The following is a 13,661-nucleotide window of genomic DNA, read 5'->3' as shown; positions in this document are numbered from 1 at the left end:
TCAAGAAGGCCTGAAATAAGTTTCTCCTGCAAATTACTCATCATCTCCCGTAACTAGTTTCCTCAGGTTCTAACTGCTGTTGTGGCCTGATGCCACAGAATATTTTATCTTAAGGATCTCAGCCAGGCACAGGGGCTCACACCTGTAATCCTAGTACTTTGGGAGGCAGAGGCAGGCAGCCCTCATTAGGTCAGGAATTCAAAACCAGCCTGATCAACATGGTGAAACGCCATCTCTACTAAAAATACAAAAAAATTAGGCAGGTGTGGCTGGCACCTGTAATCCCAGCTACTTGGGAGGCTAAGGCAGGAGAATTGTTCAAACCCGGGAGATGGAATGTGCAGTGAGCCAAGATCACGCCACTGCACTGCAGCCTGGGCAACAAAGCAAGACTCCATCTAAAAAAAAAAAAAAAAAAAGATCTAAAGGAAGTGTTTTCTTTCAATATAGCCTTCTGTGCTCTTGGCTTCAAATTCTTCTATGAAGTTGGAAACTTTCATTTCTGATCCAGGACACACTCTTCCTATGTGTCTAACTAATTCAAGTCCTAGGAAAACTGAGATTAAAAAAATAAGGTTACAGTATCTGTGTAACTCTAGGTATTGCTTTTAAAGACCTTGTGCCGTTAAGTTACAGGGCTTTGACTCCGGTCTAGAAAGGACACAAAGCCTACTAAACCTTAAACATGAACAGCAGTTAAAGCCTCATCTTCAGACCCATGAGATGACAATCAAAATAACCTGCATTCATGAGACACAGGACTGGATATTAACACTATCCAGCGCCTCTAGAAGAGGTGAGCACGTGAGATTCTCAGGGCTGATTATGAGAGATAAAATTAGTTCGGAGTTTCTCTACAAATTAAATATTAATATCAAGGCCACACTGATGGAAGACCAGCATAAAAGCCCCTTGGAAAAACTGGCCCCATGTCACTGACATCTGACAAGTAAAGACTGTCACTTCCTGACAGATCTAGGAATCCCAGAAACTGTCTGTGGTCTGTGTCTTTCTCCAGAGATGACTTTGAGGGCTTCAATGGTTAAAGAAGAGAAGCGGGCTGGCCCCAGAAAGGCGCCCAGATCCTTCCTCCCACCCCTTTCCCAACGGCTCCTTCTACTCCCATCCCTCATTCATCCTTTCTTTCATATTGATTGAGACCTGTTGTGCCTGTGTGTGCCAGGAACTCAGCCAGACCCTTGGACTTTAGGGGTGCCCTGCCCGCCTCTCCTGTGCATTAAATACCTTACAGGCTAGGGCTGAAGGCAGGTTTTGGGTAAGAAAATAGAAGATCTCTAAAAGTTCCTAAAACAGAGACAGAGAAGGGATAGTGATGGATTTGGGGAAGGACATGGGTGCCTAGAGAGGCCGGCTAATGATGACTATCTCTTGGGTAGGGAAGGGGTGGGGGGGGGACTCCTCCACCAAACAGATCCCTGTCTAAGCACAGCAGGGGAAGCTGCAGGGAAAAGCCTCCATCTACACCCCAGATAACATCTACTGTCACTTTAGCTGCAAATCCACCTGCCAGAAAACCTTCTTGTGAAAATCTTGTGAAAAGGGAATTCATCTACTCAGATATGCCCTTGTCAGTTCCACTCTGTTTCAACAGAAGGGAAACCAAGCAAGATGCAGGAAGGCACAGCCCAGGGGCATCTAGTGCTAAGGCAGCTGCTGCAGGCTGTGCCCTCTGTCCATCTGGCCGGGACTCAGCGGCTGGGAAGGCCTGTCTGGATGGTGCTGAGGGCTCATCTGCCTAGCAGGCTGCTCAGTCAGGAACACCCTGTTGATTCTCCAGGGAGGGCAGAGCCGGGGCAGCCGGGCAGGCTGGATCCAGCCCCACCTCCCAAATGCCCTGTCCTGGGGAGGAGTGACTGGGTCAGGACTGCTTCTCAGCAGCCACGGGCAAAGCTCAGGGCAGGTTCCACTTCTCCGCAGGCCTCCCGCTGCACAGGGAATGAGAGGAAGCCCCCGCCCTGGCTCTCTGCCCTCCACCTCTCCAAGCTTAGTTCCAACCCCGCCCGCCCCTGGCTCACTGGCCTCTGCCTCCTCTCTGTGCCTGGCCATGCACCACCTCATTGCTGCCTCTGCAGCACTGCACCTTCCGTTCCTCTGCCTGGTCACCCTTCCCCGGGTCTTGCTGAGGCTCCTTCACAGAGGCCACAGCACGAGGGGCATCCTCCCCTCTGACGTCTCAGGAGGAGGCTCTGCTGCCCCCGAGTTCCTGAGAATCCCTCGCCCTCACCCAGACCCTCTGCCTGGGGCCCTAAATGCTTTCACATCCCTCCTCTGTCCTCAGACTCAGAAAGTAGAGCAGGGTGGGAGCTGGTCAGAGGGGGCCGCTGCCGCCCATCAGGTTTCCCTGGGGAACTTGACAAAAGAGGGCTTGGTGGGGGTGGGTTCCCCTCTCTAAGCTCGAGGGGTCAAGCAAGTGGATCCCAGATGGGAGGGCCCCAGGGTGCTGTATGCAGAGCGGCCCCCGGGCTGGATCCCCCAGCCAGGCCAACCACTAAGCACACCCTGCTCACCAGGGTCATGAATGTCCATCCTCTGGGCCACTCCTGGAACCAGGCCTCGGCCTCTCTCCTGGGACACTTATGTTCTACATGGGTTGCGGCCTCTGCAGGTGTGCACCTGTGGGCAGCGTCGTTTTCCTGGCCGATGAAAGAGGAGATGGAGTTAGGGCAGGTGTGGCTCCGCACTGTTGTAGCAGGCCAGGTTTCACTAGCAGCTGAACAGGCAGGCCCCCATAACAACTTTCGGCACTGACTGAGTGATTAAGTTAAATATTAAAAGCTGGCCAGGCGCGGTGGCTGACACCTGTAATCCCAGCACTTTGGGAGGCTGAGGCAGGCGGATCACCTGAGGTCAGGAGTTCAAGACCTGCCTGCCCAACATGATGAAACCCCGTTTCTACTAAAAATACAAAAATTAGCCAGGCGTGGTGGCACGTGCCTGTAATCCCAGCTGAGTACTCAGGAAACTGAGGCAGGAGAATCGCTTGAACCTGGGAGGCAGAGAGTGCAGTGAGCCAAGATCACGCCACTGCACTCCAGCCTGGGTGACAGAGCAAGACTCTGTCTCAAAAAAAAAAAAAAAAAATTAAAAGGTGAGAGAGCCAGCACCCTTCTACAAAGGTTAGAATGTAGCAAAAGTCCACCAAGAGTTTTGCCCAGGCGTTTCCTGGGCCTTGAAGCATGACAAGATAACAAAGGAATTCTTAACGGGACCCATTTAGGATTAAACAAGTTTTATTGGGGTCTAAAGGAACTCCCCAAACCTCCATGATTTAGCAGGAGACAAGATAAGGGTAATCATCCCAGCACCTGGACCCCTCCAGATTAAATAAATTTACTGAGGCTCCAGAGGAAGGTCTTCAGGACTCAGGCGTTCATTATAGATTAGAAGAAGTTCATCACTTATGTCTTAGGGGAATGCACACTTACACGTAGACATACAGCTTTGAAGGTATATAAGCTCTGGAAAACCTAGTAATTTTGAGTTGGTCTGGTGCTATTATCTCAGTACCCATTTACAGAAGCAAACTCTCTTCTTTCCCAGTTCATCTGCATCTCATTATCAAGCCGTGAGAATTAGCTGCCCAACCCCGGGTTCAGTCTGGGTACAATTCGGTGAGCCAGCCAGGAGAAAGCGGCTAAGCGGCTTCACAGATATGGCCAGATTTTGTCGGATTTGGATTCCTAACTATGGATTAATGGGAAAGCCCTTATGTGAGCTGTTGAAAGGGGCCGACCACGATCTTTTCGAGTGGGAAGAAAGGCACCATCACTCGATCAACAACCGAAGTGTAAGTGAATCTTCACCCCCGCCTTAGGGCTTCCAAATCCTCCTCAGCCCTTCCAACTGGATGTGCACGAGAGACTGGGTTTGGCACTTGGAGTCTTAATGCAAAGGTGAGGCGAAGCGTTACAACCCATAGCATACGTTTCAAAGCAGCTTGACGCGGTAGCCAAGGGCTGGCTGGGCCTCCCGCCTTCGAGCAGTTGTTGCTGCTTGCCTGCTACTCGAGGGAGCTGAGACGCTGACCTTGGGGCGGCCTGTCACAGTACATACGCCCCACCACATGTCAGTGTTATTGCAGCACAAAGGAGGTTACTGGCTGACAGCAGGCCAGTTGGGTAGCTATCAAGTCATCCTTTTAGACGACCCCGAAATAAAGCTGCAAACCACCAGAACTCTAAACCCTGCTCCACTATTCCCTGCCGCCGAGGAGCTGGAGAAACTCTACATAACTGTCTAGAGGTCATAGACCAAGTGTTCTCCAGCCACCCGGCCTAAAGGCTGTAGCCCTCCCGCGTACAGACTGGACCTTGTTTGCAGATGGGAGTAGCTTGGTCACCGACAGGAAGAGAAACACCATGTATGCCGTGGTGACCTCCTCAGAGGTAACAGAGGCAAGAACTTCGTCGGCAGGAACCTTGACACAGAAGGCAGAGTTAATCGCCCTTACAACTGTCCCAAGTTAAGAGCGCCAACATACACGCTCATTCCAAGTACGCATTCATGATAGTTCAGGCCCACAGAACTATCTGGAGGGAAGGAGGGTGGCTAAGAGCGGATAACACCAAAGTTAAAAATGCTAAGCAAGCGTTAGAATTGTTAGAGGTGGGCCGGGTGTGGTGGCTCACGCCAGTGATCCCAGCACTCTGGGAGGCCAAGGCAGGTGGGTCACCTGAGGTCAGGAGTTCGAGACCAGCCTGGCCAAAATGGTGAAACCCCGTCTCTACTAAAAATACAAAAATTACCCAGGCGCGGTGGCGCGTGCCTGTAATCCCAGCTACTTGGGAGGCTGAGAATCACAAAAGAATCACTTGAACTGAGGAAGCTGAGGTTGCAGTGAGCCAAAATCGCGCCACTGCCCTCCAGCCTGGGCGGCAGAGGGAGACTCCATCTCAAAAAAAAAAAAAAAAAAAAAAAAGTTAGAAGCGATAAAGGCCCCACAGGAAATAGCCATAATGCATTGCCCTGGCCATTGACGCAGTAATTCCGAAGTGGCAAGGGGTAATGCTTTCGCAGACTGCACCGCCGGGCATTCAGCCAGTGACAGCATCGAAATCCAGGCGCCCTTAATTTCCCAGATAGACTTCACGGCCCTCGAGCCCCGGTATGCTTCTGAAGATAAAAAGGCTGCAGAAGATAAAGGATTCAAACTAAACGAGGAAGGGTGGAGGCTAGAGAGGAAACAGCGCAGGCATAGGCTGGGCGGCAGTGCGTCTCGTCCACCCGCTGTTAAAGTACGTTCACAATAGCCCGCACTTTGAGAGAGTCGCTTCATTGGCCTTTGTACAAAATTATTTGAAAGGGAAAGGACTAAAGGGCCACTTAGAGAATATCATTCAGCACTGTCATCTGTGCGCCCGGAATGAGCCTAATAATCATAGCCGAGGGCAGCCTGGGCAACAAGAAAGAGGCAGGCACTCACCAGAAAACCAGCAAATAGACTTTACACAGATGCCACCAGCCCCTGGGGATGCAAATACCCCCTAGTTCTAGTGGGCACCTTCTCTGGCTGGGTGGAAGCGTGCCCATGTCACTCCGAATGAGCAACTGAAGTAAAGTTTTGCTCAAGGAAAGCATACCACGATACGGGCTCCCCAACGTAATCCAAAATGATAATGGGCCTTCGTGCACCTCTGAGATAACTCAACAAATGAATGAAGCGTTGGAAATGAAGTGGACACTGCAGTCAGCGTGGAGACCTCAATCTTCCGGACAAGCTGAGAGAATGAACCGCAGCCTAAAAACATTCATTGCCAAGTTGTGTCAAGAGGCTCCGTTGAAATGGACTCAGGTACTTAGCATTGCACTGCTCCCCGTAGGTGGGATTAAAATAAGTCCCTGTGAAACCGTCTTTGGGAGACCCTTTGCAGCCAATCTGTCTCGGGCTACCAAAGTGCCCCTAGGTAGGGAGTCGGCTATTCAGAATCATGTTGCTCACTTAGGACAGACTCTTAACGTTTTGCTTAAGTTTGCTTCCAACACGGATGCGGTGAATTCCACAGACACCTGCCACCCACTCCTACCTGGCGATCAAGTGCTGCTGAGGGAATGGAAGGAAGCTGCCGCGACGGGAAAAATGGAAGGGCCCTACCACGTGCTCCTGACCATGGGCGCAGCATTGAAGCTGGCAGGCATCAAGCCTTGGGTCCATCACACGAGTGGAAAGATCCCTGCCGGCCAAGAGCCCTGCAGCACAGGAAACTCCGGCCACGGCTGGGAAGCAGAATCCCTAGAAGGCCTGAAGTTTCTATTCAGAAAACGCTAAGACTTTCTCTTCTAGTGCTCCGTCTTGCAATGCCTGCTCTTACCTCTCATCTTCTCTTACACTGGGCACAGGACTAGGCAGATAACCTGCAGCCAGCCTCCTTCAGGGTCTGTGGCCTCTCACCCCTCTCTAGCACCTCAGGGTTGCCTTGGCGGGGGTCGCCCATCCAAGGGAAGGACTGGATTTACCTGCAAACCTTTTTGGGAAATCTAAAATCTTGGACTGGGTCACAAATGACAGGAGTAACCAGCGCAAATGTCTCAGAGTGGCCCATAAACAAAACTTTAGAAGGCCCAGGGCACAAAAGGCCATTCTCAGTAAACAAAACAAGGGATGATGCAACCGCTTTAGCTATGCCCTTGCTGAGTCCGAAGGTGGATGTCCAGGCTATTATACCACAAAATGTCCGGTATAAAAACGGCTTTCTTCGAATTTGGAATGGATTTATTTGGCTAACTGCCTCCACCGGACATTTAAACCAAATAGCCCCCTTATGCTGCAAACGACAGAACCCCTCCCTTGACCACCGACTTTAACATAACTCGAATCATGAGACGGATTCCGCCCACCGCACATTGACCGCTGGCCTAATGTAACTCAGGTCATGAGACGGATTCCGCCACACATTGATCACCGGCCTAACGTAACTCGGATCATGGGACAGATTCTGCCGCACATATTATAGTGCTACAACAAAGAGATTTGGGTTTTGTTTGTTTTTTTTTGAGACAGAGTCTCTGTCGCCCAGGCTGGAGTGTGGTGGCGCAATCTCGGCTCACTGCAACCTCTGCCTCCCGGGCTCAAGCGATTCTCCTGCCTCAGCCTCCCATGTAGCTGAAATTACAGGTGCCCACCACCACGCCTGGATAATTTGTATATTTCTTTTGTAGAGACGGGGTTTCACCATGTTGGCCAGGCTGGTCTCGAACTCCTGGCCTCAAGTGATCCTCCCGCCTCAGCCTCCCAAAGTGCTGGGATTCCAGGCGTGAGTCACTGCGCCCGGCCCTCAGTAAAGAGATTTGTTTGCCACCGACTGGTCCCAGTGGCCTTGCCTACACTGGTATGCCCCTGACGGAAGCCAGTGGCTTTGTGGCACCATTTTATGGCCATGGCTGCCCTCGGGCACGTTGAGACACTGCACTCTAGGCCTCCTATGGGCACAGGGACCTTGGTAAAAACCATCCAAAATCCAGTCAATCTCCCACATATGCGTAACAGATGGACAAGGCCAGTCTTTCACAGGTACGGTCATCTGGCCGTAATATTTACGCCCTCAATGGGCTTAGAAATGGTCATATGGCACACAGAGGCACTCTCTAGTTTTACGCAGTGAGGCTTAAATGACAGTCTCCAAAGTGTTTCCCGTGTGAATGCTGAAACGTACCATAGGTGGAAAGCTATCCTGCAAAATCAAATGGCCCTAGACATTCTAACAGCGGCCCAGCAGGGACCCTGCACCCTCATCAGAACCGAATATTGCATGTATGTACCTGACAATTCCGGGAATATTTCTCTGGCATTAAAGGCTATCATCCACCGGGCGCGGTGGCTCACGCCTGTAATCCCAGCACTTTGGGAGGCCGAGGCAGGCGGATCACGAGGTCAGCAGATCGAGACCATCCTGGCTAACACGGTGAAACCCCGTCTCTACTAAAAATACAAAAAATTAGCCGGGCATGGTGGCGGGCTCCTGTAGTCCCAGCTACTTGAGGGGCTGAGGCAGGAGAATGGCATGAACCCGGGAGGCGGAGCTTGCGGTGAGCCGAGATGGCACCACTGTACTCCGGCCTGGGCGACAGAGCGAGACTCAAAAAAAAAAAAAAAGGGCTATCATCCACAGATGCAGGTCATCTCCAGCCCTAGGTTATCGGTTAATGACCGAACCACATCGTGGCTTAGCAGGGGGCCTCCCTCGGGGCTGAACGTCCTCGCAGTCCAGGCCGTCCTTGCAGGCACCGGCATCATGTTACATTGTGGAATGTATTGCTGTTGCACATTGTTCCAAAATACCCCTCCAGCTCATACTATTTCAACAGGCGCTGCCTCTAGGCCCCCAAAACAGAGAGTACTACTGGGAACAAATCAACATCTTTCACTCCAACACTGCATTTGGTGCCCCATAACAATGACCTCCTATCAGCAGGAAGTAGCCAGAAAGATTATAATGCCCCATCCCCCCATGATTCTCATAAGAAATAAATATACAAGCATGATAGCAATCATGCATAATTTGACAGTGGGAATTGTGGCAGGCCAGGTCTCACTAACGGCTGAATAGGCCGGCCTCCACGACAACTGTTTCAGCACTGACCGGGTAGTGAAGTTAACTATTAAAAGCTGAGAGGGCCAGCGCCCTTCAACAGAGGCTGGAATGTAACAAAAGCCCACCAAGAGTTTTGCCCAGGCCTCTCCTGGGCCTTGAAGCATGGCAAGATAACAAAGGAATTCTTAATGGGACCCATTTAGGATTAAACAAGTTCTATTGGGGTCTAAAGGAACGCCCCAAACCTCCATGATTTAGCAGGAGACAAGATAAGGGGAATCACCCCAGCACCTGGACCCCTCCAGATTAAGTAAATTTACTGAGGCTCCAGAGGAAGGTCTTCAGGACTCAGGCCTTAGTTATAGATTAGAAGAAGTTCATCACTGTGTCTTTAGCTGAATGCACACTTACACGTAGACCTACAGCTTCGAAGGTACAGAAGCTCTGGAAAACTGCAATTTTGAGTGGTCTGGTGCTATTTTCCCGGGCTTCTCCCTGTACCCGGTGACAGAAGCAAACTCTCTTATTTCCCAGCTCGTCTGCATCTCGTTACTGGGCTGAGAGAATAAGGAGCGAATAAGCGCCCGGCCGTCGGTTGAGTCTGGGGACGCTGTGACTCACCATCGGCTCCGGCCCCAGACGCTGTGCTGGGGAAGGAGCGGGAGGGGATGGGAGGGGAACAGGGACACCCTGTACTCCACAGACACAGCCACCGTGGGTCCTCTTGCAGGCTGAGAGAGAGGCTGTCCCCTGCGTTTGAGACAAGGTGCCTGCCTCCAGTGAGGGGACAGCAGGTTCCTTTGCCCACGGATCCAGGAAGCTCCCACAAGGGAGTGGGGTGATCTTCCCCAAGGCAGAGAGGGCAGCAGCCTCGGGGCCTTTGGCTGCATGCCCAGTGGGCACAGGATGTGTGTGGACAGGCCACAGAGTGGGCCACCCTGCAGGGCTGGAAGCCGCAGGGCAGCAGGGTATAAAGGGGGTGGGCTGAGGGCTGAGGCGTCCACGGCAAAGATGGCTCTGCTTCTGCTGAGCCTGGGGCTGAGCCTCATCGCAGCCCAGGAGTTCGATCCCCGCACCGTTATGCAGAGGAACTACAATATGGCCAGGGTGTGTCTGCGTCGGGGTCTGTGGGGAAGGGGCCAGTCTTCAAGGCACCTGTCTTCCCCCAGCCTGGGGTCTCTGACCTGTGACCAGGGCAACTGGTCCAAGGGGAGCCCACCTCTCCTCCCCAAGCTGTGACAGCAGCCTGGGAGAGCAGGGGTTACTCCGGGAGGGTCGGGTGGGAGAGGCCTGGGAGAGTGACTGGGGCCCTGAGAGGTTAGAGGGGGCCCTGGGAGGGCAGAGGGGAAACCTGGAGAGTGGAGTGGCAGCCAGCAGGGAGATGGGGGCCCTAAGAGGACACAGGGGTTACTAGAAGTATAGGGGAGACCTAGGGAAAAGAGGGGGACTCAGTGGGAAAGGGCGGAGCGGGGGACCTTGAGAGGACAGAGGGGGACCTGGAGGGGCAGAGGAGAGACCTGTGGGGCAGAGGGGGCCCTGGAAGGGCAGAGGGCGTTCTGTGAGCAGAGGGGGGACCTTGGGGGCAAAGGGGGGATCTGGGGACAGAGGGGAGACCTGGGGGGCAGAGGGGGCCCTGGAAGGGCAGAGGGCATTCTGTGAGCAGAGGGGCGACCTTGGGGGTAAAGGGGGGATCTGGTGACGGGGGGAGACCTGGGGGCACTGGAAGGGCGGAGGGGTTCTGGTTGGGAGCCAGATGCTAAGGGGCTGGGCCCTGGGAGGGAAGACTGTGGGCGCTAAGCATCCCCAGGGCTGTCCCGCGGCCCCCCACCCACTGGAGCTCTTTGTCTTCAGGTTTCGGGGGTCTGGTATTCTATTTTCATGGCCTAAGATGACCTGAATCAGATTAAAGAAAATGGAGACCTGAGGGTCTTCGTCCAGAATATTGAACACTTGAAGAACGGCAGCCTAAAATTTGATTTCGAATACATGTGCGTGTTGCCCATCTCAGCTGGCATCAGGAAGACCCATGCCCCTGCCACCCCAACGCATACTCTCACTCTTGCACACACACGCTCTCACACTTACTGACTTGCACTCTGGCGAGAGCCTGAGCCTGTGCGTGTGACCCCTGGGGGCAGGGTGAGGTGGGAGCAGGGACTCGGTCTGCCTGGCACTGTGCTCTTCCCTGAAACACAGAGATGAAATCGCCCCCCTTCCAAGGCTGGGGTGAGGTTCGAGGAGATGAGGGTGTCCGGTGGGCTGCAGCAGGGCCCAGCCCAAGAACTCGGAGCTGTGGAATGAGGCCTGGGCATTGGGAGGGGGAGCCTGTGCCCTGGAGGAGGGGTGCTCTCTGCCATCGCACGTCCAGGGGGCTGGAGCTCCACTCCCGGCATCTTCCTGGCTGGCTTCCAGGGTGCAGGGGGAGTGTGTGGCTGTGGTCGTGGTCTGCGAGAAGACAGAGAAGAATGGGGAATACTCCATCAACTGTAAGTGGAAGCCAGGCTCCTCCTGGTCTCACAGTCGGGGGTCTCCTTTCTCCAGGGCCTGGGCCATATTCTGGTGAGCACTGACTCTGGGGATTTTAGTTAAGCCCCTGACAGCTTGACCCTGAACTGGAGGGACCCATCCTGGCACCTACCCAGGGGGGCTCCTGGCCCAGGGGAAGCAGAGAGGCAGGTGTGTCATGCTGAGCTCTGGGGGGTGAGCCCACTGAGGGGCCACCAGGGTCTGCAAGCCAATGACAAGGAGGGAGAGGGCTGTGCCGCTGCTGCCCGCCCCCTGTGCAGGGGTCTCCGCTGGGTGAGCACCGTGGGCTCCTCCCCTCCCGCCTCAAAAGGCCACTTGACCCCCCATCCTCACTTGCGGCCACACAGCACGTGTCACAGGACCCTGAGGGTGGCGGGGCCAGGCCACGCTGAGCCATGTCTCCACGCAGATGAGGGCCAGAACACAGTGGCCGTCTCGGAGACTGACTACAGGCTGTTCATCACCTTCCACCTCCAGAACTTCAGGAACGGGACCGAGACCCACACGCTGGCGCTCTATGGTACCTCCGCTGTCCCCCTCTGACCCCCTCGGGGACCCCACCTCCTCTGAAGTCTGGCCCAACCCTGGGCGGAGGAGGGTCTCGCAGTGGCCCTGGGGTTTGGAGAGGTGGTTCCCGTTGGCTATTCCTTCCCACAGACACACCGTTAGGGTGCTGGGTGCTTCAATCTGTCACCTCCCATCTCACTTGGCACAAAGCCCCTCTCTGGTCAGGGCGTGACCCCCTGCCCAGCCTCAGCACTGCCTGAGCACCCCCAGCAAGGCCCAGCTTCACACACAACCAACTCTGTTCCCAGCATGGGTCCCACAGCTGGAACCCTCCTTCCTGAGCAGATTTGAAGAAACCTGCAAAAAGTACGGACTTGGCTCACAAAATATCATCAACTTGACCAACAAAGGTCAGCCCCACTGCTCCCAGACCAAGCGGGAGCCGGGACAGGGTGGGGATGGGAGGTGTGCCTGCAGGGTCCCTGTCCCTGCGCTGAGAGCCCCCTCTGTCCTTCCAGATCCCTGCTACTCCAAGCATTACAGGAGCCCGCCCAGGCCTCCCATGCGTGAGCTGCAACTCGGAACGGGCAGGGGGCTGGATGGGGAGAGCTTGGGGCCAACGTCAGAGGCTGGGGGGTCCCACCCCAGGAGGTGCCCATCCCTCCCCCTGGTCTGGGAACCGAACACAAGGTGCTTTGGTGAAAGATGCTGTGAAAAGCATCCTGGAGTCGGGGCAGTGATGGGGCCTTCCAGGGTGGTAAGGTCTGAGCAGGAAGTGAGATGGGGCCCTGTGTGAGTCTCCAGGGCCTGATGTCACCATATGCGGGTGACTAGGACAACCAGGATTTACTTTCTCACAGCCTGGAGCCCGAGGTCTGAAACCCGAGGTCCGCAGGGCTGTGCTCCCTCCACCGGCTCCCGGGAAGGGTCCTTCCTGCCTCTTCCGGCTGCTGGGGGGTCCAGGCATCCCTGGCTTGTGGCTGTCACTACAGCCTCTGCCTCTGTCTGTGTCTCCTCTTCTGTCTCTTCTAAGGACACTTGTCATTGGATTTAGGGCCCATCTTCATGCAGAATGATCTCCTGTCAAGACCTTAACTTCACACCTGCAAAGACCCTTTCCCATCAGACGCCCTTCACAGGCTCCAGGCACTAGGAGAGGAGCATGTCCTTTGAGGGACACCACTCAGGCCACCACAGGCTCCTTCTCCGAGATGCCCCTCCCTTCTCAGAAATGGTCCCAGCCCAGTAAAAACCCCCAGGGCCCCCTTCCCTTCCCAGAGCCTGAGCCTCCCAGAGATATGCCTCTGAAGGCACCTCTGCATTTCTGCACGAGGGTTCCTGAGGGTAAAGGAGTGGATGTACCTGTGGTGCGTGGTGGCCCCAAGATGCGGGTGAGATGAGATGGCAACCGGCAACCAAGGCCCTACCCCTCCCCTCTCCGCCCCTCCCCTCCCTGACCTTCCCCTCCCTGTCCCTCCCCTCTCTGGCCCTCCCCTCCTGTCCCCTCCCTGGGCTCAGCCACTGCCTTTGGGGGAAGATGATCAACAATGTCACAGCTGAGGCAGGTGCCTGCGCCCCCCTCCATGTTTTGGTGAATAAAAGGGAGGTACCAGCCAATCTGCGGTGATTTTGTGGGTTAAAAGTGATTGTTGGTTGGGCCTCTGTCAGAGATGTGAAAACGACTGCATTTGTATGATGCTCTCGAAATCACAAAACCGCAGAGGGGGACATGAGTCGGTGATTTCCAGAGGTTACAAATGGAAGGTAGGAATTCAGCCAGAAAGGGGCACCAGGAGGGGCCCTGGTGACGATGGAACGTCCTGCACTGTGACCCTGGCGGTGGACATGACCCTGCACGTGCAGCAAAAATGCGGCTCTGTCTGAGGAGCCGCTGGCCCTGCCCCCTGCCCGGGGGAGAACATTTTGCAGCCCGAGACCCAGAAGCGTCTGTGCTGGGGGCGTGCGCTGGGCGGCCCCAACTCTGGCGTCTGCGTGAGCTCTCCAAGGGGTCATCCCGTGGGTCACAGTCCCGGGTGCTCAGGAAGAACCTGTCCCCAGAGCCAGTGCCTGCTTGTAAAG

At 54.6% G+C, this 13,661-nt stretch overlaps 1 protein-coding gene across 1 annotated transcript; it reads left to right on the top strand.

The window, feature by feature from the left end:
• Positions 1-9,547: 9,547 nt before the first annotated feature.
• Positions 9,548-13,199, top strand: LCN9 (lipocalin 9). Its single transcript, XM_057303179.1, has 6 exons — positions 9,548-9,656; positions 10,401-10,537; positions 10,962-11,035; positions 11,485-11,595; positions 11,891-11,992; positions 12,101-13,199. Coding segments are annotated over exons 2-6 (567 nt in total). The 5' UTR covers positions 9,548-9,656; positions 10,401-10,535; the 3' UTR covers positions 12,379-13,199.
• The last annotated feature ends 462 nt before the right edge of the window (positions 13,200-13,661 follow it).

Source organism: Pan paniscus, chromosome 11 (genome assembly GCF_029289425.2).
Source record: "Pan paniscus chromosome 11, NHGRI_mPanPan1-v2.0_pri, whole genome shotgun sequence".
Lineage (NCBI taxonomy): Eukaryota > Metazoa > Chordata > Mammalia > Primates > Hominidae > Pan > Pan paniscus.
Note: the sequence above shows the minus strand (reverse complement) of the source record. Positions and strands in the feature narration are given on the sequence as shown.

Bases quoted from the DNA above. Each gene is read 5' to 3' on its own strand.
- LCN9 (XM_057303179.1), top strand. The intron at 11,596-11,890 runs GTACCTCCGCTG...CTCTGTTCCCAG, and splicing joins CCACACGCTGGCGCTCTATG to CATGGGTCCCACAGCTGGAA. The intron at 11,993-12,100 runs GTCAGCCCCACT...CTGTCCTTCCAG, and splicing joins CATCAACTTGACCAACAAAG to ATCCCTGCTACTCCAAGCAT.